General features: G+C 45.2%; 1 protein-coding gene across 1 annotated transcript; it reads left to right on the top strand.

The window, feature by feature from the left end:
- The first annotated feature begins 3,240 nt into the window (after positions 1-3,240).
- Positions 3,241-6,371, top strand: crbl2 (cAMP-responsive element-binding protein-like 2). Its single transcript, NM_001139915.1, is given in 3 exon segments — positions 3,241-3,500; positions 3,701-3,898; positions 4,201-6,371. Coding segments are annotated over 3 exon segments (333 nt in total). The 5' UTR covers positions 3,241-3,485; the 3' UTR covers positions 4,321-6,371.
- Positions 6,372-24,075: the final 17,704 nt, after the last annotated feature.

Raw genomic sequence — 24,075 nt, 5'->3', positions numbered from 1 at the left:
TCAGCGATGGGTTAAAGAGAGCAGCGATGGGTTAAAGAGAGCAGCGATGGGTTAAAGAGCAGCGATGGGTTAAAGAGCAGCGATGGGTTAAAGATCAGCGATGGGTTAAAGAGCAGCGATGGGTTAAAGATCAGCGATGGGTTAAAGATCAGCGATGTGTTAAAGAGCAGCGATGGGTTAAAGATCAGCGATGGGTTAAAGAGCAGCGATGGGTTAAAGATCAGCGATGGGTTAAAGATCAGCGATGGGTTAAAGAGCAGCGATGGGTTAAAGAGCAGTGATAGGTTAAAGAGCAGCGATGGGTTAAAGAGCAGCGATGGGTTGAAGAGAGCAGCGATGGGTTAAAGAGCAGCGATGGGTTGAAGAGAGCAGCGATGGGTTAAAGAGCAGCGATGGGTTGAAGAGAGCAGCGATGGGTTAAAGAGCAGCGATGGGTTGAAGAGATCAGCGATGGGTTAAAGAGAGCAGCGATGGGTTAAAGAGCAGCGATGGGTTAAAGATCAGCGATGGGTTAAAGATCAGCGATGGGTTAAAGATCAGCGATGGGTTAAAGAGCAGCGATGGGTTAAAGATCAGCGATGGGTTAAAGATCAGCGATGGGTTAAAGATCAGCGATGGGTTAAAGATCAGCGATGGGTTAAAGATCAGCGATGGGTTAAAGATCAGCGATGGGTTAAAGAGCAGCGATGGGTTAAAGATCAGCGATGGGTTAAAGATCAGCGATGGGTTAAAGATCAGCGATGGGTTAAAGATCAGCATGGTTTATACTATAGGTGATATCAAACATGGTTTATACTATAGGTGATATCAAACATGGTTTATACTATAGGTGATATCAAACATGGTTTATACTATAGGTGATATCAAACATGGTTTATACTATAGGTGATATCAAACATGGTTTATACTATAGGTGATATCAAACATGGTTTATACTATAGGTGATATCAAACATGGTTTATACAATAGGTGATATCAAACATGGTTTATACTATAGGTGATATCAAACATGGTTTATACTATAGGTGATATCAAACATGGTTTATACTATAGGTGATATCAAACATGGTTTATACTATAGGTGATATCAAACATGGTTTATACTATTGATGATATCAAACATGGTTTATACTATAGGTGATATCAAACATGGTTTATACTATAGGTGATATCAAACATGGTTTATACTATAGGTGATATCAAACATGGTTTATACTATTGATGATATCAAACATGGTTTATACTATAGGTGATATCAAACATGGTTTATACTATAGGTGATATCAAACATGGTTTATACTATAGGTGATATCAAACATGGTTTATACTATAGGTGATATCAAACATGGTTTATACTATAGGTGATATCAAACATGGTTTATACTATTGATGATATCAAACATGGTTTATACTATAGGTGATATCAAACATGGTTTATACTATAGGTGATATCAAACATGGTTTATACTATAGGTGATATCAAACATGGTTTATACTATAGGTGATATCAAACATGGTTTATACTATAGGTGATATCAAACATGGTTTATACTATAGGTGATATCAAACATGGTTTATACTATAGGTGATATCAAACATGGTTTATACTATTGATGATATCAAACATGGTTTATACTATAGGTGATATCAAACATGGTTTATACTATAGGTGATATCAAACATGGTTTATACTATAGGTGATATCAAACATGGTTTATACTATTGATGATATCAAACATGGTTTATACTATAGGTGATATCAAACATGGTTTATACTATAGGTGATATCACACATGGTTTATACTATAGGTGATATCAAACATGGTTTATACTATAGGTGATATCAAACATGGTTTATACAATAGGTGATATCAAACATTGTTTATACTATAGGTGATATCAAACATGGTTTATACTATAGGTGATATCAAACATGGTTTATACTATAGGTGATATCAAACATGGTTTATACTATAGGTGATATCAAACATGGTTTATACTATAGGTGATATCAAACATGGTTTATACAATAGGTGATATCAAACATGGTTTATACTATAGGTGATATCAAACATGGTTTATACTATAGGTGATATCACACATGGTTTATACTATAGGTGATATCACACATGGTTTATACTATAGGTGATATCAAACATGGTTTATACTATAGGTGATATCACACATGGTTTATACTATAGGTGATATCACACATGGTTTATACTATAGGTGATATCAAACATGGTTTATACTATAGGTGATATCAAACATGGTTTATACTATAGGTGATATCAAACATGGTTTATACTATAGGTGATATCAAACATGGTTTATACTATAGGTGATATCAAACATGGTTTATACTATAGGTGATATCAAACATGGTTTATACTATAGGTGATATCAAACATGGTTTATACTATAGGTGATATCAAACATGGTTTATACTATAGGTGATATCAAACATGGTTTATACAATAGGTGATATCAAACATGGTTTATACTATAGGTGATATCAAACATGGTTTATACTATAGGTGATATCAAACATGGTTTATAGTATAGGTGATATCAAACATGGTTTATACTATAGGTGATATCAAACATGGTTTATACTATAGGTGATATCAAACATGGTTTATACTATAGGTGATATCAAACATGGTTTATACTATAGGTGATATCAAACATGGTTTATACTATAGGTGATATCAAACATGGTTTATACTATAGGTGATATCAAACATGGTTTATACTATAGGTGATATCACACATGGTTTTATACAATTGATGATTGTGTTATTTCATAGTTTTGATGACTTCACAATTATTCTACAATACAGAAAATAGTAAAAAAATAAAGACAAACTCTTGAATGGGTGGGTGTTCTAAAACTTTTAACCGGTAGTGTATATAATTGAGAATATATTACCATAATTATACACATTATAATAACTTGCTCCAGACTGACACTGTCCTTTATACCGCAACGTGAAAACGTTATATGAGCGTTTATAGCTTTATTACGAAGAGATCCTCTCACAGACCCCATTAGATAGAATATTATTTGGTTCCTCCACCCATATTTTCGTAATAGTTGATGGTAGTTGTAGTTTTTATACCCCTGGTATACAGACAAACTTCATTTTGATTGAGTCACGCAAAAAAACACCAAGTCCCAGAATCCCTAGCGAAGGGGGGGGGGGGTGGGGCTCGGTCTGAAGTTACCACAACAGGAAGCGTCACTGTCGCTAAAAACATTGGAGCAGGAAAAAAAGTGCAACAAAAACGCTGTCGAACACGAAGCTACAGGAATGTTTTCCTATTTTTAAGAAAATGTGTTGATTTGTGAGATAATATATATTTTTATTTTTATATATATATATATAATCCACAACTTGTCTTCATTTGATCGTCATCCATCTTGAAAACGGTCGAGTTTGCGTCACTAGCAGCCCTCGATAGATAGCTTTGTGTTGACCAAAATGGATGACAGCAAGGTATGTGGTTCTCTGCATTTGTTAAACATGTTTGTAGGCTTAAATCAGTCATGATTGTTCATGCTTTTCTGGTGTATTGTGTTTTGCTTCTCCAACAAGAGGTTAGGTTACTGTAGCTAACTGGTGCACTAAGACTACAGTCTCCGAATAACAAAAGGCCGCTGTGTATTTATTGTCTTGTTCTGCCGTTATCTCGATAGATGGTGGGAGGTAAAGTGAAGAAACCCGGTAAACGAGGCCGTAAACCCGCTAAAATTGATCTGAAAGCCAAGTTGGAGAGGAGTCGTCAGAGCGCCCGTGAGTGCCGAGCCAGGAAGAAACTCCGGTATCAGTATCTGGAGGAACTCGTGTCCAGCAAGGAGAGGGCCATCTGCGCCCTGAGGGAAGAGTTGGAGATGGTAACTACATCACCCGTTCTTCCTAAATGCACCTGGCTGTTCCCCGTCAATTATCTAAAACCACCACTCATTTGGTGTTGGGGTGAAGAAAAGAAAAAATCCACCATATTTCACAAATTTAGAATTATTTTATTTTACCTGCCTCTTGAATAGAGGCCTAGTCCATCCCGTAGAAACTTCCGGAGACACTGACAGTCACTAATATAGTTAATATTCTAAACAAGCCTCTGTGTCGCTAAATAGATGTTTCCAGACCACAGCCAACTCTGTCATCTAACTCTCTATTTGGTTTTCTCCTTCAGTACAAGCAGTGGTGTACAGCCATGGACCAGGGGAAGATCCCGTCTGAGATAAAGGCTCTACTGACGGGAGACGAACAGAACTCCTCCACCAAGACCTCGAAGAACAGCAACCAGAGCTGATGTGTTGGCGGCGCCACACCAGAACTAGTCCGACTGTCCGTTTTTTGTTTTGAGGTGACAGACCCGGGTGATATTCATTATGGGGGGAAATTATATCAAACGTTGTGCAACAGAAAACAAGGGTGTTCGTGTGTAATACCTACCAGCTCCCCACTTTTTTTATTCGTCCTGTTTGCTTCCGTTTGTTGCCCTAGTGAATATGCCCCAGAGCGAGTCTGTCTGTCTGCTGGAAGGTTCCAGCGCTAGGCAGCAGGTACTCCGTCCATCATGCCAGAACGCTCCACTGTATAAGGCCTCTGTGACGGAGAGTGAAGCGGTGTCTCACCGGTCTGTCTGTTTCAGCCCCCCCCCGTCCTCCGTCCTCTAGAGGAGACGTACAGCAACAGAACTGTCTGAGATACATATCATTACTAACGCTGGGGGGGGGGGACGACCTTCAGAGTAATAGTTCATATTATTTACAGTCGTAATCCACCTGACTGGCCTGATTTTTATCATGAGTGGTTCACTATCGCAACACTCGGATTCGTTAATGTTAATCATGTCAAATATGTTATTTAGTTACAGCTATAGACCGCCTGTATTTAGGTACAGCTATAGACAGCCTGTATTTAGGTACAGCTATAGACAGCCTGTATTTAGTTACAGCTATAGACCGCCTGTATTTAGTTACAGCTATAGACAGCCTGTATTTAGTTACAGCTATAGACAGCCTGTATTTAGTTACAGCTATAGACAGCCTGTATTTAGTTACAGCTATAGACAGCCTGTATTTAGTTACAGCTATAGACAGCCTGTATTTAGTTACAGCTATAGACAGCCTGTATTTAGTTACAGCTATAGACAGCCTGTATTTAGTTACAGCTATAGACAGCCTGTATTTAGTTACAGCTATAGACAGCCTGTATTTAGTTACAGCTATAGACAGCCTGTATTATTGCACAGTTTTATTTACATTTCCTTGTCTCAAATGTTTTAGCTTCTACGTGTGAGAATCGAGGAAGCGTTTAATGGTATATGGATGTGAACCCAAGACGGAAGAAGTGAAAGGGTTTTAAGGCTGTGCATTCATCCAAAACAAAAGCAATTACTCTTATTTGACTTGTATTGGTTATGACTCCGTTTTGTATCTGGAGCAGAACTATGCCAACATCCCAAATGGCACTCCGTTCCCTAAAGTAGTGCACTATGTAGGGAATAGGGTCCCATAGGGCCCTGGTCTAAAGTAGTGCACTATGTAGGGAATAGGGTCCCATAGGGCCCTGGTCTAAAGTAGTGCACTAGATAGGGCACCATTGGGGAAATGGATCTGGTCTAAAGTAGTGCACTAGATAGGGCACCATTGGGGGACATAGATGTGGTCTAAAGTAGTGCACTAGATAGGGCACCATTGGGGGACATAGATGTGGTCTAAAGTAGTGCACTAGATAGGGCACCATTGGGGGACATAGATGTGGTCTAAAGTAGTGCACTAGATAGGGCACCATTGGGGGACATAAATGTGGTCTAAAGTAGTGCACTAGATAGGGCACCATTGGGGGACATAGATGTGGTCTAAAGTAGTGCACTAGATAGGGCACCATTGGGGACATAGATGTGGAAATCTATCCTGAATCTACAGAGGTGATGCTGTAACGACACACAGCACTATATGTTGAATATGTTGGATTTATTGTTTATATATATATATATTTATTATTGGATCACAGAAAGACCTCCCCCCCCCCCCCCTGGTTTTGTAGTGTGATGTTATAGAAGGTATAAAAGGTCTGACGGGCAGAGAGAAATGCTATTTGTCATTTTGTAAAGATGTTCAAGTGTCTTGTTTGTGTGAAAGGCTAGAATGGGGACACGTCCTTCCCAGAACAGAGCCGCCGCTGAAGCGTTGCTCATCCTAGGTTGTATCATGTGGTGTCTAGTCGAGGTCTAGACTAGTTCACGTTCTCTCGCCGTAATGCAGCCAAAATACCTGGTCCTGCTTTGGTTTACAAATGATGATTCTATTGTCCTGAGGTAATTTAAATAAATAAAGACTAATTAATAGACATGAATTCTGTCTGACACTCATTAATATTCATTAATTCTGACACTCATTAATATTCATTCATTCATTCTGACACTCATTAATATTCATTCATTCTGACACTCATCAATATTCATTCATTCTGACACACATCAATATTCATTCATTCTGACACTCATTAATATTCATTCATTCTGACACTCATTAATATTCATTCATTCTGTGCTAATGTGATTAGCATGACGTTGTAAGAAACACAAACATTTCCAAGGACAGACATGCCAGCTATGCCAAGGTAACTAAATATTATGCCAGCTATGCCAAGGTAACTATATATTATGCCAGCTATGCCAAGGTAACTATATATTATGCCAGCTATGCCAAGGTAACTATATATTATGCCAGCTATGCCAAGGTAACTATATATTATGCCAGCTATGCCAAGGTAACTATATATTATGCCAGCTATGCCAAGGTAACTAAGACTCGAAATTGAGCTCAGGTGCATCCTGTTTCCATTGATCATCCTTGATGTTTCTACAACTTGATTGGAGTCCACCTGTGGTAAATTCAATTGATTGGACATGATTTGGAAAAGCACACACCTGTCTATATAAGGTCCCACAGTTGACAGTGCATGTTAGAGCGAAAACCAAGCCATGAGGTCGAAGGAATTGTCCGTAGAGCTCAGAGACAGGATTGTGTCGAGGCACAGATCTGGGGAAGGGTACCTTCTTGAATGTCACCAAGAACACAGTGGCCTCCATCACTCTTAAATGGAAGAAGTTTGGAGCCACCAAGACTCTTCCTAGAGCTGGCCGCCCGGCCAAACTGAGCTATCGGGGGAGAAGGGCCTTGGTCAGGGAGGTGACCAAGAACCAGACGGTCACTCTGACAGAGCTCCAGAGTTCCTCTGTGGAGATGGGAGAACCTTCCAGAAGGACAACCATCTCTGCAGCACTCCACCAATCAGGCCTTTATGGTAGAGTGGCCAGACGGAAGCCACTCCTCAGTAAAAGGCACATGACAGCCCGCTTGGAGTTTGCCAAAAGGCACCTAAAGGATTCTCAGACCATGAGAAACAAGATTCTCTGGTCTGATGAAACCAAGATTGAACTCTTTGGCCTGAATGCCAAGTGTCACGTCTGGAGGAAACCTGGCACCATCCCTTCGGTGAAGCATGGTGGTGGCAGCATCATGCTGTGGGGATGTTTTTCAGCGGCAGGTACTGAGAGACTAGTCACGATAGAGAGAAAAGTACAGAGAGAATCCTTGATGAAAACCTGCGCCAGAGCGTTTAGGACCTCAGACTGGGGCGAAGGTTCACCTTCCAACAGGACAACGACACTAAGCACTGTCGTGTCTTTGGCTATGCCGGATTAAGTGATATGACATGCTATTCTATAAAATCCTTTCTCTGTAATTAATATTACCTGATTAAGCTAATCAGGTAGATAATTAACTAGAAAGTCGGGGCACCACGAAAGAATGTTTATAGAGCTGTTATCTTCCGAATAAACTCTTAAAGACCTGGTAATCTCTCACATCAATAGCAGTCAATATTCAATCCTCACCTTGTTTAGTCTCATCTGAAAAACTGGTAAATTCTTGGTTATCTTCACGAACCCTGGCTAACAAGTTGAATCAGCAATACAAAATTGGGTTTAATTATTTATTTACTAAATACCTAACTAATCACACAGAATTACATATACACAGAATGCAAATGATGTCATACAGAAAACGTCCCTGGTGGACGGAGCCGACATGACGGCTGGTTACACAAAGGAAAGGGGGTTGGGTTTGAGTGAAAGAGCGGGAAGACTGAGGACCAAAGGGAGAAGCTCTGCTATCGTAAATACATTATCTTATGCATTTTAAAATTACCGCCCATTTGGAAAAAGGAAAACGCAATAAATATTTACTCTGAGCTGCGCTTCGGTAGGTTGGTCGTAGATGCTGGCCGTGTCGCCCAAACAGAGATCTTCCTTGTCCTTTGAAGAGTGTCTCTGGTGGTAAACTGTATACTTTGTAGTATCGTGTTGTTTGTTAGAGCAAATCCTTTGTCCGTCCCTTTCCTAGCCCAACGTTAGCAGCTGCCGCTGCTAACTCAACGGCTAGGAGGTATCACTTCTGGAGCGAATAAGAGTTCAAAGTCCATACCAAGTTGCCATGCTATATCCTGGCTGGTATGTATTCGAAATTCATCCTTCCGGCATGAAGGTCGTCACCTTCACATTGAAATTCGATGTTAATTTTGTTAGGTTATTATCTGAGGTTGGTTTAGTTCTGTAGGTGGTCTTTGTCCTTTCAACGCGGAAATGGTAAGTCCTCACGTCCTTGGACCAGTTTATTATCTGAACCCTTCTAACATCCTAATGTAGTCGGGAACAGAAAGGTACGTTCTCGTCAAGGGCTTTAATATATACAGGAGGGGAGAGAAGGGCGTGTTTCATAGTTTATAACCAATGTCTCTTCACATGGGCGGGGCCGCCGAGTGAGCGGAGCTCTAACCTTATGAAAACCCAATTCTCTCATTTGGAAGTTAAAATTACATTTAATCTTTTCACAAATAGTTTCATTTTTTATACATTTAAATTGAACAACAATTCCATGTGAATCTGATAACTAGAGGGTGTATACTTTCCCAGGTACAGTTTATGTCGTCCTGTCATCAGTCATAATGTCTCAGATGACGACCGAACTGACATCCATATTCATTAAGTACCTGGTATATTTCCAACTGGTTCTATTACCGAAATATGGTTCCTTTCCCCCCCACTTGTTTGATGTTCCCAGACTCTCAATGTTTAACAAAGGCTATTCAAGAGTCCTTCAGTAGGGTCAGAGAGAGAGAGAGAGAGAGAGAGAGAGAGGGGAAGGGAGAAAGGTATTTATGGGGGGGGGTCATAAACCTTAGCCACAGGCCAACGTCATGACAGCACACAGCCAAGACCACGCAGGAGTGGCTTCGGGACAATTTTCTGAATGTCCTTGAGTGGCCCAGCCAGAGCCCGGACATGAACCCGATCGAACATTGCGAGAGAGAACTGAAAATAGCTGTGCAGCGACGCTCCCCATCCAAGTTGACAGAGCTTGAGAAGATCTGCAGAGAAGAATGGGAGAAACTCCTCAAATACAGGTGTTGCCAAGCTTGTACCTCAAGAAGACTCGAGGCTGTAATCACTGCCAAAGGTGCTTCAACAAAGTACTGAATAAAGTCTGAATACTTATTTAAATGTGATATTTCAGTTTTTATTTTAATACATTTTGCAAAAAATATCTTAAGAACCTGTTATTGCTTTGTAATTTTGTGGTATTGTGATGTCATTATGGGGTATTGTGATGTCATTATGGGGTATTGTGATGTCATTTTGGGGTATTGTGATGTCATTATAGGGTATTGTGATGTCATTATGGGGTATTGTGATGTCATTATGGGGTATTGTATGTAAATTGATGAGGGGGGGGGTGTAAAAAAAACAATTGAATCCATTTTAGAATAAGGCTGTAACGTAACAAAATGTGGGAAAAGTTAAGAGGTCTGAATACTTTTCGAATGCACTGTTTACAGGCAGCCTTTGTTAAAACAGACTAGAAAAGGTACGACTAAGGAACGGATCAACATTTCCAGAATGTTTTACCTGGAGGAAAATGGAGGAGGGTCATGCTTTTTCAATTTCAGTTTAGGGAAGGATGAATCTAGTCCAGAGGAGGGTCATGTAATTGAAATGTCAATATGTCTATTTTTTTTATTTATTTTATTTTGTTATTAGTGGCTTATTAGGTTATATATCGATGTGTGCCCGATGCCGCCCCTCAATCTCTGATTCTCCACTGGGGGCGCTATATCAATGGCACCTATTGGCTATTCAACATGGTCTCAATGAAATGATCCATAGACTATAGGCTACCAAGGTGCATGCTGGGAGAAGCACAGAGCAACGTTAGAAGATGAGGAGGAGGAGGAAGGTCAAAGGTCAACTTTGATAGCTGGCTACTACTATAATAGATGATTATTTAAAAAAAAAAAACACAATATGTTTCTTACCCGTAATGTATTTATCAGAGTTATTGATCTCACGATAAGCCAGATTCTAGTAATTTACGTCGACACGATCGATCAGAAACGGACAGCTCGTGGTGTTGAAAGGAGGCAGATTAGAGCAACAATTAATTTAAACCGTCTTCGTTTTAATTAGACCTTACGAAAGAAAGAAGAGGTAGTTAGTCCTATTAGACCTATTAGACCTCTAGTGGTGTGGGGGGCTATTACCTATTAGACAGACTACATTAGACTATAGGCTGCTATGTTCACAGATCTGTCGGTTAATTCCTCCTCCCCACTCTTTAAATAGCCTTAAAACAATATTCCGCTAATATGTACAATTATTTACAATGAAAGAAAAATACAAAATACGATGATATATTCATGCAATGCTTTTACTATAGATGAGATCTTTCCACCCTTTAATCTAGTCCGGCCAGACGGGTACAGTCAACTTCCTGTTGAGTATATTACAACACTAACCAATCACAACCCAGTACCTGTTGGTCACTTCCTGTTGAGTATATTACAACACTAACCAATCACAACCCAGTACCTGTTGGTCACTTCCTGTTGAGTATATTACAACACTAACCAATCACAACCCAGTACCTATTGGTCACTTCCTGTTGAGTATATTACAACACTAACCAATCACAACCCAGTACCTGTTGGTCACTTCCTGTTGAGTATATTACAACACTAACCAATCACAACCCAGTACCTGTTGGTCACTTCCTGTTGAGTATATTACAACACTAACCAATCACAACCCAGTACCTGTTGGTCACTTCCTGTTGAGTATATTACAACACTAACCAATCACAACCCAGTACCTATTGTTCACTTCCTGTTGAGTATATTACAACACTAACCAATCACAACCCAGTACCTGTTGGTCACTTCCTGTTGAGTATATTACAACACTAACCAATCACAACCCAGTACCTATTGTTCACTTCCTGTTGAGTATATTACAACACTAACCAATCACAACCCAGTACCTGTTGGTCACTTCCTGTTGAGTATATTACAACACTAACCAATCACAATGTTGCGTGTGTGTGTGTGTGTGTGTGTATGTTGCGTGTGTGTGTGTGTGTGTGTGTGTTGTGTGTGTGTGTGTGTGTGTGTGTGTGTGTGTGCGTGTGTGTGAGTTTTCATCGCCCCAGACAGACAGAGAGGAGAACAACCATCGGTTTGAGCGATATGGTGGGTAGCCGGGGGAAGGACCTTGGTACATTAGAAATACTATAAACATATTTACCTGCCACTCCGGGGAATCCTGTACAGACAGTATGTGAGGGGTGTTGGGGCCCGGGGGGCCCTGTTTCAGTATGTGAGGGGTGGGGGCCGGGGGCCCTGTTTCAGTATGTGAGGGGTGGGGGTGGCCCTGTTTCAGTATGTGGGGGTGTTGGGGCCGGGGGCCCTGTTCAGTATGTGAGGGGTGGGGGGCCCTGTTTCAGTATGTGAGGGTTGTTGGGTCCCTGTTTCAGTATGTGAGGGGTGGGGGGCCCTGTTTCAGTATGTGAGGGGTGGGGGGCCCTGTTTCAGTATGTGAGGGGTGGGGGGCCTTGTTTCAGTATGTGAGGGTGTGGGGGCCCTGTTTCAGTATGTGAGGGGTGGGGGGCCCTGTTTCAATATGTGGGGGGCCCTGTTTCAGTATGTGAGGGGTGGGGGGCCCTGTTTAAGTATGTGGGGGGCCCTGTTTCAGTATGTGAGGGGTGGGGGGCCCTGTTTCAGTATGTGAGGGGTGGGGGGCCCTGTTTCAGTATGTGAGGGGTGGGGGGCCCTGTTTCAGTATGTAAGGGGTGGGGGGGCCCTGTTTCAGTATGTGAGGGGTGGGGGCCCTGTTTCAGTATGTGAGGGGTGGGGGGCCCGGGGGGCCCTGTTTCAGTTTGTGAGGGGTGGGGGCCCTGTTTCAGTATGTGGGGGTGGGGGCCCTGTTTCAGTATGTGAGGGGTGGGGGGCCCTGTTTCAGTATGTGAGGGGTGGGGGGCCCTGTTTCAGTATGTGAGGGTGGGGGGCCCTGTTTCAGTATGTGAGGGGTGGGGGGCCCTGTTTCAGTATGTGAGGGGTGGGGGGCCCTGTTTCAGTATGTGGGGGGGCCCTGTTTCAGTATGTGAGGGGTGGGGGGGCCCGGGGCCCTGTTTCAGTTTGTGAGGGTGGGGGGCCCTGTTTCAGTATGTGGGGGTGGCGGCCCTGTTTCAATATGTGGGGGGTCCCTGTTTCACTATGTGAGGGGTGTTGGGGCCCTGTTTCAGTATGTGAGGGTGTTGGGGCCCGGGGGGCCCTGTTTCAGTTTGTGAGGGGTGGGGGCCCTGTTTCAGTATGTGGGGGGCCCTGTTTCAATATGTGGGGGGGCCCTGTTTCAGTATGTGAGGGGTATTGGGGGCCCTGTTTCAGTATGTGCGGGGTGGGGGGCCCTGTTTCAGTATGTGAGGGTGGGGGGCCCTGTTTCAGTATGTGAGGGGTGGGGGGCCCTGTTTCAGTATGTGACGGGTGTTGGGGCCTTGTTTCAATATGTGGGGGGCCCTGTTTCAGTATGTGAGGGGTGTGTGGGCCCTGTTTCAGTATGTGAGGGGTGTTGGGGGCCCTGTTTCAGTATGTGAGGGGTGGGGGCCCTGTTTCAGTATGTGAGGGGTGGGGGGCCCTGTTTCAGTATGTGAGGGGTGGGGGCCCTGTTTCAGTATGTGAGGGGTGGGGGGCCCTGTTTCAGTATGTGAGGGGTGGGGGGGCCCTGTTTCAGTATGTGAGGGGTGGGGGGCCCTGTTTCAGTATGTGGGGGGCCCTGTTTCAGTATGTGAGGGGTGGGGGGGGCCCTGTTTCAGTATGTGAGGGGTGGGGGGCCCTGTTTCAGTATGTGAGGGGTGGGGGGCCCTGTTTCAGTATGTGAGGGGTGGGGGGGCCCTGTTTCAGTATGTGGGGGGCCCTGTTTCAGTATGTGAGGGGTCGGGGGCCCTGTTTCAGCTCCAGATTACAAAACCTGCACACACTCCCAGAGGGTTGTGGGTCCGTCCACTTCCTTTAAACCGGAGGGTTGTGGGTCTGTCCACTTCCTTTAAACCAGAGGGTTGTGGGTCCGTCCACTTCCTATAAATCAGAGACACCACCAAAACATCCACTATGTGGCAGAGCTATATAAACATTGAGTTGTTATTTTACCTGAAATGCACAAGGTCCTCAACTCCGACAATTAATCCAAAGATAAAACGGTCAACCGATTCGTTTATAGTCATCTCTCCTCCTTCCAGGCTTTTTCTTCTCTGGACTTTATATGGCGATTGGCAACTAACTTTCATAGTTACCACGACGACCGACCGACCGACCGACCGACCGACCTCAGTTCATCTTTCAATCCCCCAACGTGAGTATAACCAATGAGGAGATGGCATGTGGGTATCTGCTTCTATAAACCAGTGAGGAGATGGCATGTGGGTATCTGCTTCTATAAACCAATGAGGAGATGGCATGTGGGTATCTGCTTCTATAAACCAATGAGGAGATGGGAGAGGCAGGACTTGCACATCGTTCAGCGTCACAAATAGAACTGACTTCTACAGCGCTTGGCAACGCAGGCGCTGGTCGACGCGGCGCGAGCGCGGTGTGATCAGCGTGTTACGGGCCATGTAATCTGTCCAGGAAGTGAACGGTAGACCGGTTCTCTGCTATCCACCATGTTTTAATGATTATTTTGGGGTATAGGGGAGGGTCACTCGTTCAAGGAGGGTTTAGGCGAAATATATATTTTACTGAAGTGGAGGACCATCCATTTTCATTTCAGAGAGGTACGATTTTCTCCATGTAACCCTTATTATAAATAACGTTCACTCCCTAACTGTAACTCATCGGACGGGGTCACAGTGTCTCCTGACCCCTCCTGTCTCAGCCTCCAGTATTTATGCTGCAGTAGTTTATGTGTCGGGGGGCTAGGGTCAGTCTGTTATATCTGGAGTATTTCTCTTGTCTTATCCGGTGTCCTGTGTGTATTTAAATATGCTCTCTCTAATTCTCTCTTTCTCTCTTTCTGTCTTTCTCTCGGAGGACCTGAGCCCTAGGACCATGCCTCAGGACTACCTGACATGATGACTCCTTGCTGTCCCTAGTCCACCTGGCCGTGCTGCTGCTCCAGTTTCAACTGTTCTGCCTGCGGCTATGGAACCCTGACCTGTTCACCGGACATGCTACCTGTCCCAGACATGTTGTTTTCAACTCTCTTAGAGACAGCAGGAGCGGTAGAGATACTCTCAATGATCGGCTATGAAAAGCCAACTGACACTTACTCTTGTGTTACTGACTTGTTGCACCCTCGACAACTACTATGATTATTATTATTTGACCATGCTGGTCATTTATGAACATTTGAACATCTTGGCCATGTTCTGTTATAATCTCCACCCGGCACAGCCAGAAGAGGACTGGCCACCCCTCATAGCCTGGTTCCTCTCTAGGTTTCTTCCTAGGTTTTGGCCTTTCTAGGGAGTTTTTCCTAGCCACCGTGCTTCTACACCTGCATTGCTTGCTGTTTGGGGTTTTAGGCTGGGTTTCTGTACAGCACTTTGAGATATCAGCTGATGTAAGAAGGGCTATATAAATATATTTGATTTGATTTGATAACTATACTCCACTGGGATTCTCTGCCTCTGACCCTATTACAGGGGCTGAGTCACTGGCTTACTGGTGCTCTTCCATGCCGTCCCTAGGAGGGGTGCGTCACTTGAGTGGGCCGAGTCACTGACGTGGTCTTCCTGTCTGGGTTGGCGCCCCCCCCTTGGGTTCGTGCCGTGGCGGAGATCTTTGTGGACTATACTCGGCCTTGTCTTAGGATGGTAAGTTGGTGGTTGAAGATATCCCTCTAGTGGTGTGGGGGCTGTGCTTTGGCAAAGTGGGTGGGGTTATATCCTGCCTGTTTGGCCCCTGTACAGGGGTATAATCATTGTCATGTGTGTGTGTGTGTATACATGACGCTGTGTGTTGTGTGTACATGCTAATGCTGTGTGTGTGTGCACATGCTAATGCTGTGTGTGTGTGTGCACATGCTAATGCTGTGTGTGTGTGTGCACATGCTAATGCTGTGTGTGTGTGTGTGCACATGCTAATGCTGTGTGTGTGTGTGCACATGCTAATGCTGTGTGTGTGTGTACATGCTAATGCTGTGTGTGTGTGTGTGTGTACATGCTAATGCTGTGTGTGTGTGTGCACATGCTAATGCTGTGTGTGTGTGTACATGCTAATGCTGTGTGTGTACATGCTAATGTTCTGTGTGTGTGTGTACATGCTAATGCTGTGTGTGTACATGCTAATGTTCTGTGTGTGTGTGTGTGTGTGTGTGTACATGACGCTGTGTGTGTGTGTGTGTGTGTGTGTGTGTGTGTGTGTGTGTGTGTGTGTGTGTGTACATGACGCTGTGTGTGTGTGTGTGTGTGTGTGTGTGTGTGTGTGTGTGTGTGTGTGTGTGTGTGTGTGTGTGTGTACATGACGCTGTGTGTGTGTGTGTGTGTGTGTGTGTGTGTGTGTGTGTGTGTACACGACGTGCCATTGGTTCCTGGAAAGAAAAGGAATGTTTAACAGAATCTGTTTTAAATGGAGAAAAAAATAGAACCTGTTGAATATTCATGTCCAGAACCTGTTGAATATTCATGTCCAGAACCTGTTGAATATTCATGTCCAGAACCTGTTGAATATTCTGGCCTCATCTCTTAATGCTTGATTACATGAAGAACCAGGAAGTGAGGTGTTATATATAGGCCTGTTCGCATGTCACGTTAACTCCTTCCAAGATATATTGACATGTCCATCATTTCTCTGTCTCCTGTAGTGTCCTCTCTACAGCGTTCTGTCTCCTGTAGTGTCCTCTCTACAGCGTTCTGTCTCCTGTAGTGTCCTCTCTACAGCGTTCAGTCTCCTGTAGTGTCCTCTCTACAGCGTTCTGTCTCCTGTAGTGTCCTCTCTACAGCGTTCTGTCTCCTGTAGTGTCCTCTCTACAGCGTTCTGTCTCCTGTAGTGTCCTCTCTACAGCGTTCTGTCTCCTGTAGTGTCCTCTCTACAGCGTTCTGTCTCCTGTAGTGTCCTCTCTACAGCGTTCTGTTTCCTGTAGTGTCCTCTCTACAGCGTTCTGTTTCCTGTAGTGTCCTCTCTACAGCGTTCAGTTCTGTTTCCTGTAGTGTCCTCTCTACAGCGTTCAGTTCTGTCTCCTCTAGTGTCCTCTCTACAGCGTTCTGTCTCCTGTAGTGTCCTCTCCACAGCGTTCTGTCTCCTGTAGTGTCCTTTCTACAGCGTTCTGTCTCCTGTAGTGTCCTCTCCACAGCGTTCTGTCTCCTGTAGTGTCCTCTCTACAGCGTTCTGTCTCCTGTAGTGTCCTCTCTACAGCGTTCTGTCTCCTGTAGTGTCCTCTCTACAGCGTTCTGTCTCCTGTAGTGTCCTCTCTACAGCGTTCTGTCTCCTGTAGTGTCCTCTCTACAGAGTTCTGTCTCCTGTAGTGTCCTCTCTACAGCGTTCTGTCTCCTGTAGTGTCCTCTCTACAGCGTTCTGTCTCCTGTAGTGTCCTCTCTACAGCGTTCTGTCTCCTGTAGTGTCCTCTCTACAGCGTTCTGTCTCCTGTAGTGTCCTCTCTACAGCGTTCTGTCTCCTGTAGTGTCCTCTCCACAGCGTTCTGTCTCCTGTAGTGTCCTCTCTACAGCGTTCTGTCTCCTGTAGTGTCCTCTCCACAGCGTTCAGTTCTGTCTCCTGTAGTGTCCTCTCTACAGCGTTCTGTCTCCTGTAGTGTCCTCTCTAAAGCGTTCTGTCTCCTGTAGTGTCCTCTCTACAGCGTTCTGTCTCCTGTAGTGTCCTCTCTACAGCGTTCAGTCTCCTGTAGTGTCCTCTCTACAGCGTTCTGTCTCCTGTAGTGTCCTCTCTACAGCGTTCTGTCTCCTGTAGTGTCCTCTCTACAGCGTTCTGTCTCCTGTAGTGTCCTCTCTACAGCGTTCTGTCTCCTGCAGTGTCCTCTCTACAGCGTTCTGTCTCCTGTAGTGTCCTCTCTACAGCGTTCTGCCTCCTGTAGTGTCCTCTCTACAGCGTTCTGTCTCCTGTAGTGTCCTCTCTACCTGCGTTCTGTCTCCTGTAGTGTCCTCTCTACAGCGTTCTGTCTCCTGTAGTGTCCTCTATACAGCGTTCTGTCTCCTGTAGTGTCCTCTCTACAGCGTTCTGTCTCCTGTAGTGTCCTCTCTACAGCGTTCTGTCTCCTGTAGTGTCCTCTCTACAGCGTTCTGTCTCCTGTAGTGTCCTCTATACAGCGTTCAGTCTCCTGTAGTGTCCTCTCTACAGCGTTCTGTCTCCTGTAGTGTCCTCTCTACAGCGTTCTGTCTCCTGTAGTGTCCTCTCTACAGCGTTCTGTCTCCTGTAGTGTCCTCTCTACAGCGTTCTGTCTCCTGTAGTGTCCTCTCTACAGCGTTCAGTCTCCTGTAGTGTCCTCTCTACAGCGTTCTGTCTCCTGTAGTGTCCTCTCTACAGCGTTCTGTCTCCTGTAGTGTCCTCTCTACAGCGTTCTGTCTCCTGTAGTGTCCTCTCTACAGCGTTCTGTCTCCTGTAGTGTCCTCTCTACAGCGTTCTGTCTCCTGTAGTGTCCTCTCTACAGCGTTCTGTTTCCTGTAGTGTCCTCTCTACAGCGTTCTGTTTCCTGTAGTGTCCTCTCTACAGCGTTCAGTTCTGTTTCCTGTAGTGTCCTCTCTACAGCGTTCAGTTCTGTCTCCTCTAGTGTCCTCTCTACAGCGTTCTGTCTCCTGTAGTGTCCTCTCCACAGCGTTCTGTCTCCTGTAGTGTCCTCTCTACAGCGTTCTGTCTCCCTGTAGTGTCCTCTCCACAGCGTTCTGTCTCCTGTAGTGTCCTCTCTACAGCGTTCTGTCTCCTGTAGTGTCCTCTCTACAGCGTTCTGTCTCCTGTAGTGTCCTCTCTACAGCGTTCTGTCTCCTGTAGTGTCCTCTCTACAGCGTTCTGTCTCCTGTAGTGTCCTCTCTACAGAGTTCTGTCTCCTGTAGTGTCCTCTCTACAGCGTTCTGTCTCCTGTAGTGTCCTCTCTACAGCGTTCTGTCTCCTGTAGTGTCCTCTCTACAGCGTTCTGTCTCCTGTAGTGTCCTCTCTACAGCGTTCTGTCTCCTGTAGTGTCCTCTCTACAGCGTTCTGTCTCCTGTAGTGTCCTCTCCACAGCGTTCTGTCTCCTGTAGTGTCCTCTCTACAGCGTTCTGTCTCCTGTAGTGTCCTCTCCACAGCGTTCAGTTCTGTCTCCTGTAGTGTCCTCTCTACAGCGTTCTGTCTCCTGTAGTGTCCTCTCTAAAGCGTTCTGTCTCCTGTAGTGTCCTCTCTACAGCGTTCTGTCTCCTGTAGTGTCCTCTCTACAGCGTTCAGTCTCCTGTAGTGTCCTCTCTACAGCGTTCTGTCTCCTGTAGTGTCCTCTCTACAGCGTTCTGTCTCCTGTAGTGTCCTCTCTACAGCGTTCTGTCTCCTGTAGTGTCCTCTCTACAGCGTTCTGTCTCCTGCAGTGTCCTCTCTACAGCGTTCTGTCTCCTGTAGTGTCCTCTCTACAGCGTTCTGCCTCCTGTAGTGTCCTCTCTACAGCGTTCTGTCTCCTGTAGTGTCCTCTCTACCTGCGTTCTGTCTCCTGTAGTGTCCTCTCTACAGCGTTCTGTCTCCTGTAGTGTCCTCTATACAGCGTTCTGTCTCCTGTAGTGTCCTCTCTACAGCGTTCTGTCTCCTGTAGTGTCCTCTCTACAGCGTTCTGTCTCCTGTAGTGTCCTCTCTACAGCGTTCTGTCTCCTGTAGTGTCCTCTATACAGCGTTCAGTCTCCTGTAGTGTCCTCTCTACAGCGTTCTGTCTCCTGTAGTGTCCTCTCTACAGCGTTCTGTCTCCTGTAGTGTCCTCTCTACAGCGTTCTGTCTCCTGTAGTGTCCACTCTACAGCGTTCTGTCTCCTGTAGTGTCCTCTCTACAGCGTTCTGTCTCCTGTAGTGTCCTCTCTACAGCGTTCTGTCTCCTGTAGTGTCCTCTCTACAGCGTTCTGTCTCCTGTAGTGTCCTCTCTACAGCGTTCTGCCTCCTGTAGTGTCCTCTCTACAGCGTTCTGTCTCCTGTAGTGTCCTCTCTACAGCGTTCAGTTCTGTCCCCTGTAGTGTCCTCTTTACAGCGTTCTGTCTCCTGTAGTGTCCTCTCTACAGAGTTCTGTCTCCTGTAGTGTCCTCTCTACAGCGTTCTGTCTCCTGTAGTGTCCTCTCTACAGCGTTCTGCCTCCTGTAGTGTCCTCTCTACAGCGTTCAGTCTCCTGTAGTGTCCTCTCTACAGCGTTCTGTCTCCTGTAGTGTCCTCTCTACAGCGTTCAGTTCTGTCCCCTGTAGTGTCCTCTCTACAGCGTTCTGTCTCCTGTAGTGTCCTCTCTACAGCGTTCTGTCTCCTGTAGTGTCCTCTCTACAGCGTTCTGTCTCCTGTAGTGTCCTCTCTACAGCGTTCAGTTCTGTCCCCTGTAGTGTCCTCTCTACAGCGTTCTGTCTCCTGTAGTGTCCTCTCTACAGCGTTCTGTCTCCTGTAGTGTCCTCTCTACAGCGTTCTGTCTCCTGTAGTGTCCTCTCTACAGCGTTCTGTCTCCTGTAGTGTCCTCTCTACAGCGTTCTGTCTCCTGCAGTGTCCTCTCTACAGCGTTCTGTCTCCTGTAGTGTCCTCTCTACAGCGTTCTGTCTCCTGTAGTGTCCTCTCTACAGCGTTCTGTCTCCTGTAGTGTCCTCTCTACAGCGTTCAGTTCTGTCCCCTGTAGTGTCCTCTCTACAGCGTTCTGTCTCCTGTAGTGTCCTCTCTACAGCTATATCTCTCTGGACAGACTGAGCTGTATATCTCTCTGGACAGACTGAGCTGTATATCTCTCTAGACAGACTGAGCTGTATATCTCTCTCTAGACAGACTGAGCTGTATATCTCTCTCTGGACAGACTGAGCTGTATATCTCTCTGGACAGTCTGAGCTGTATATCTCTCTCTAGACAGACTGAGCTGTATATCTCTCACTGGACAGACTGAGCTGTATATCTCTCTGGACAGACTGAGCTGTATATCTCTCTAGACAGACGGAGCTGTATATCTCTCTCTCTGGACAGACTGAGCTGTATATCTCTCTCTGGACAGACTGAGCTGTATATCTCTCTCTAGACAGACTGAGCTGTATATCTCTCTCTGGACAGACTGAGCTGTATATCTCTCTGGACAGACTGAGCTGTATATCTCTCTGGACAGACTGAGCTGTATATCTCTCTGGACAAACTGAGCTGTATATCTCTCTCTAGACAGACTGAGCTGTATATCTCTCTCTGGACAGACTGAGCTGTATATCTCTCTCTGGACAGACTGAGCTGTATATCTCTCTGGACAGACTGAGCTGTATATCTCTCTCTGGACAGACTGAGCTGTATATCTCTCTCTGGACAGACTGAGCTGTATATCTCTCTAGACAGACTGAGCTGTATATCTCTCTAGACAGACTGAGCTGTATATCTCTCTAGACAGACTGAGCTGTATATCTCTCTGGACAGACTGAGCTGTATATCTCTCTCTAGACAGACTGAGCTGTATATCTCTCTCTAGACAGACTGAGCTGTATATCTCTCTCTAGACAGACTGAGCTGTATATCTCTCTCTGGACAGACTGAGCTGTATATCTCTCTGGACAGACTGAGCTGTATATCTCTCTGGACAGACTGAGCTGTATATCTCTCTCTGGACAGACTGAGCTGTATATCTCTCTCTCTGGACAGACTGAGCTGTATCTCTCTCTGGACAGACTGAGCTGTATATCTCTCTCTGGACAGACTGAGCTGTATATCTCTCTCTGGACAGACTGAGCTGTATATCTCTCTCTGGACAGACTGAGCTGTATATCTCTCTCTGGACAGACTGAGCTGTATCTCTCTCTGGACAGACTAAGCTGTATATCTCTCTCTGGACAGACTGAGCTGTATATCTCTCTCTCTGGACAGACTGAGCTGTATATCTCTCTCTCTGGACAGACTGAGCTGTATATCTCTCTCTGGACAGACTGAGCTGTATCTCTCTCTGGACAGACTAAGCTGTATATCTCTCTCTCTGGACAGACTGAGCTGTATATCTCTCTCTCTGGACAGACTGAGCTGTATATCTCTCTCTCTGGACAGACTGAGCTGTATATCTCTCTCTGGACAGACTGAGCTGTATATCTCTCTCTAGACAGACTGAGCTGTATATCTCTCTGGACAGACTGAGCTGTATATCTCTCTGGACAGACTGAGCTGTATATCTCTCTCTGGACAGACTGAGCTGTATATCTCTCTCTGGACAGACTGAGCTGTATATCTCCTTCTAGACAGACTGAGCTGTATATCTCTCTGGACAGACTGAGCTGTATATCTCTCTCTAGACAGACTGAGCTGTATATCTCTCTGGACAGACTGAGCTGTATATCTCTCTCTGGACAGACTGAGCTGTATATCTCTCTCTGGACAGACTGAGCTGTATATCTCTCTCTGGACAGACTGAGCTGTATCTCTCTCTGGACAGACTGAGCTGTATATCTCTCTCTGGACAGACTGAGCTGTATATCTCTCTCTGGACAGACTGAGCTGTATATCTCTCTGGACAGACTGAGCTGTATATCTCTCTGGACAGACTGAGCTGTATATCTCTCTCTGGACAGACTGAGCTGTATATCTCTCTCTCTGGACAGACTGAGCTGTATCTCTCTCTGGACAGACTGAGCTGTATATCTCTCTCTGGACAGACTGAGCTGTATATCTCTCTCTGGACAGACTGAGCTGTATATCTCTCTCTGGACAGACTGAGCTGTATATCTCTCTCTGGACAGACTGAGCTGTATCTCTCTCTGGACAGACTAAGCTGTATATCTCTCTCTCTGGACAGACTGAGCTGTATATCTCTCTCTCTGGACAGACTGAGCTGTATATCTCTCTCTCTGGACAGACTGAGCTGTATATCTCTCTCTGGACAGACTGAGCTGTATATCTCTCTCTAGACAGACTGAGCTGTATATCTCTCTGGACAGACTGAGCTGTATATCTCTCTGGACAGACTGAGCTGTATATCTCTCTCTGGACAGACTGAGCTGTATATCTCTCTCTGGACAGACTGAGCTGTATATCTCTCTCTAGACAGACTGAGCTGTATATCTCTCTGGACAGACTGAGCTGTATATCTCTCTCTAGACAGACTGAGCTGTATATCTCTCTGGACAGACTGAGCTGTATATCTCTCTCTGGACAGACTGAGCTGTATATCTCTCTCTGGACAGACTGAGCTGTATATCTCTCTCTGGACAGACTGAGCTGTATATCTCTCTGGACAGACTGAGCTGTATATCTCTCTCTGGACAGACTGAGCTGTATATCTCTCTCTGGACAGACTGAGCTGTATATCTCTCTGGACAGACTGAGCTGTATATCTCTCTCTGGACAGACTGAGCTGTATATCTCTCTGGACAGACTGAGCTGTATATCTCTCTCTAGACAGACTGAGCTGTATATCTCTCTGGACAGACTGAGCTGTATATCTCTCTAGACAGACTGAGCTGTATATCTCTCTAGACAGACTGAGCTGTATATCTCTCTCTGGACAGACTGAGCTGTATATCTCTCTGGACAGACTGAGCTGTATATCCCTCTCTCTCAGACAGATTCCTTTTCAATCCTTCAAATACATCAAATAACATTCTGATTCATTTGGCCTTTTTGTGTGAGTCCCATTTCGCTGTAAATCTGTGGGTAAATCTTACAACAGGTTTACATTGTAACGTGTGATGCTGCATTGTGTATTCACATCTGATGCTTTATTCATTAGGTATTCATCAGTAGAAAGCAATGAGTATTTAAATCACAGTACAGACAGTAGTTTCACACACTAACAGAGACTAACAGAGTGTCTGGCAGGTTAGAGCCTGGGGTTAGGGGTCAGGGGTTAGAGGATAGGGGTTAGGGGTTAGAGGATAGGGGTTAGGGGTTAGAGGTCAGGGGTTAGAGGTTAGGGGATAGGGGATAGAGGTTAGGGGTTAGGGGTTAGAGTTTAAGGGTTAGGGGTTAGAGGTTAGGGGTTAGAGCCTGGGTTTAGGGGTTAGAGGTTAGGGGTTAGAGGTTAGGGGAATAGGGGTTAGGGGTTAGGGAATAGGGGTTAGAGGTTAGGGGTTAGAGGTTATGGGAATAGGGGTTAGGGGTTAGGGGTCAGAGGATAGGGGTTAGAGGTTAGGGAATAGGGGTTAGGGGTTAGAGGTTAGGGGTTAGAGGTTAGGGAATAGGGGTTAGGGGTTAGAGGTTAGGGGTTAAGGGTTAGAGGTTAGGGAATAGGGGTTAGAGGTTAGGGGTTAGGGGTCAGAGGATAGCGGTTAGAGTCAGGCAGTAACAGGTGATAGCAGCAGCAGCTAGAGAGTAGTCAAGGCCCGTGATGCTGCAAAGCGTTTCAATGAGACTCCGTCATCGCCAACCAATCAGGTCCTCAGCCTGCTGCGTCTGTCTGCGTGGGGGGAGGGGCCAAAGACTGTCCAGTTAAAGGCCGTCTGTCAGACCAATCACCTCAAGGCTTCAGCCTCCATGAAAAATCACAGGGATCACAGCAAAACAGCAATAAGAGCATCACGTGTGTTATAACAGACGTTACAAGGTGTTATAACAGATGTTACAATGTGTTATAACAG

Source organism: Salmo salar, unplaced genomic scaffold (genome assembly GCF_905237065.1).
Source record: "Salmo salar unplaced genomic scaffold, Ssal_v3.1, whole genome shotgun sequence".
NCBI classification, from domain to species: Eukaryota; Metazoa; Chordata; class Actinopteri; order Salmoniformes; family Salmonidae; genus Salmo; species Salmo salar.
Note: the sequence above shows the minus strand (reverse complement) of the source record. Positions and strands in the feature narration are given on the sequence as shown.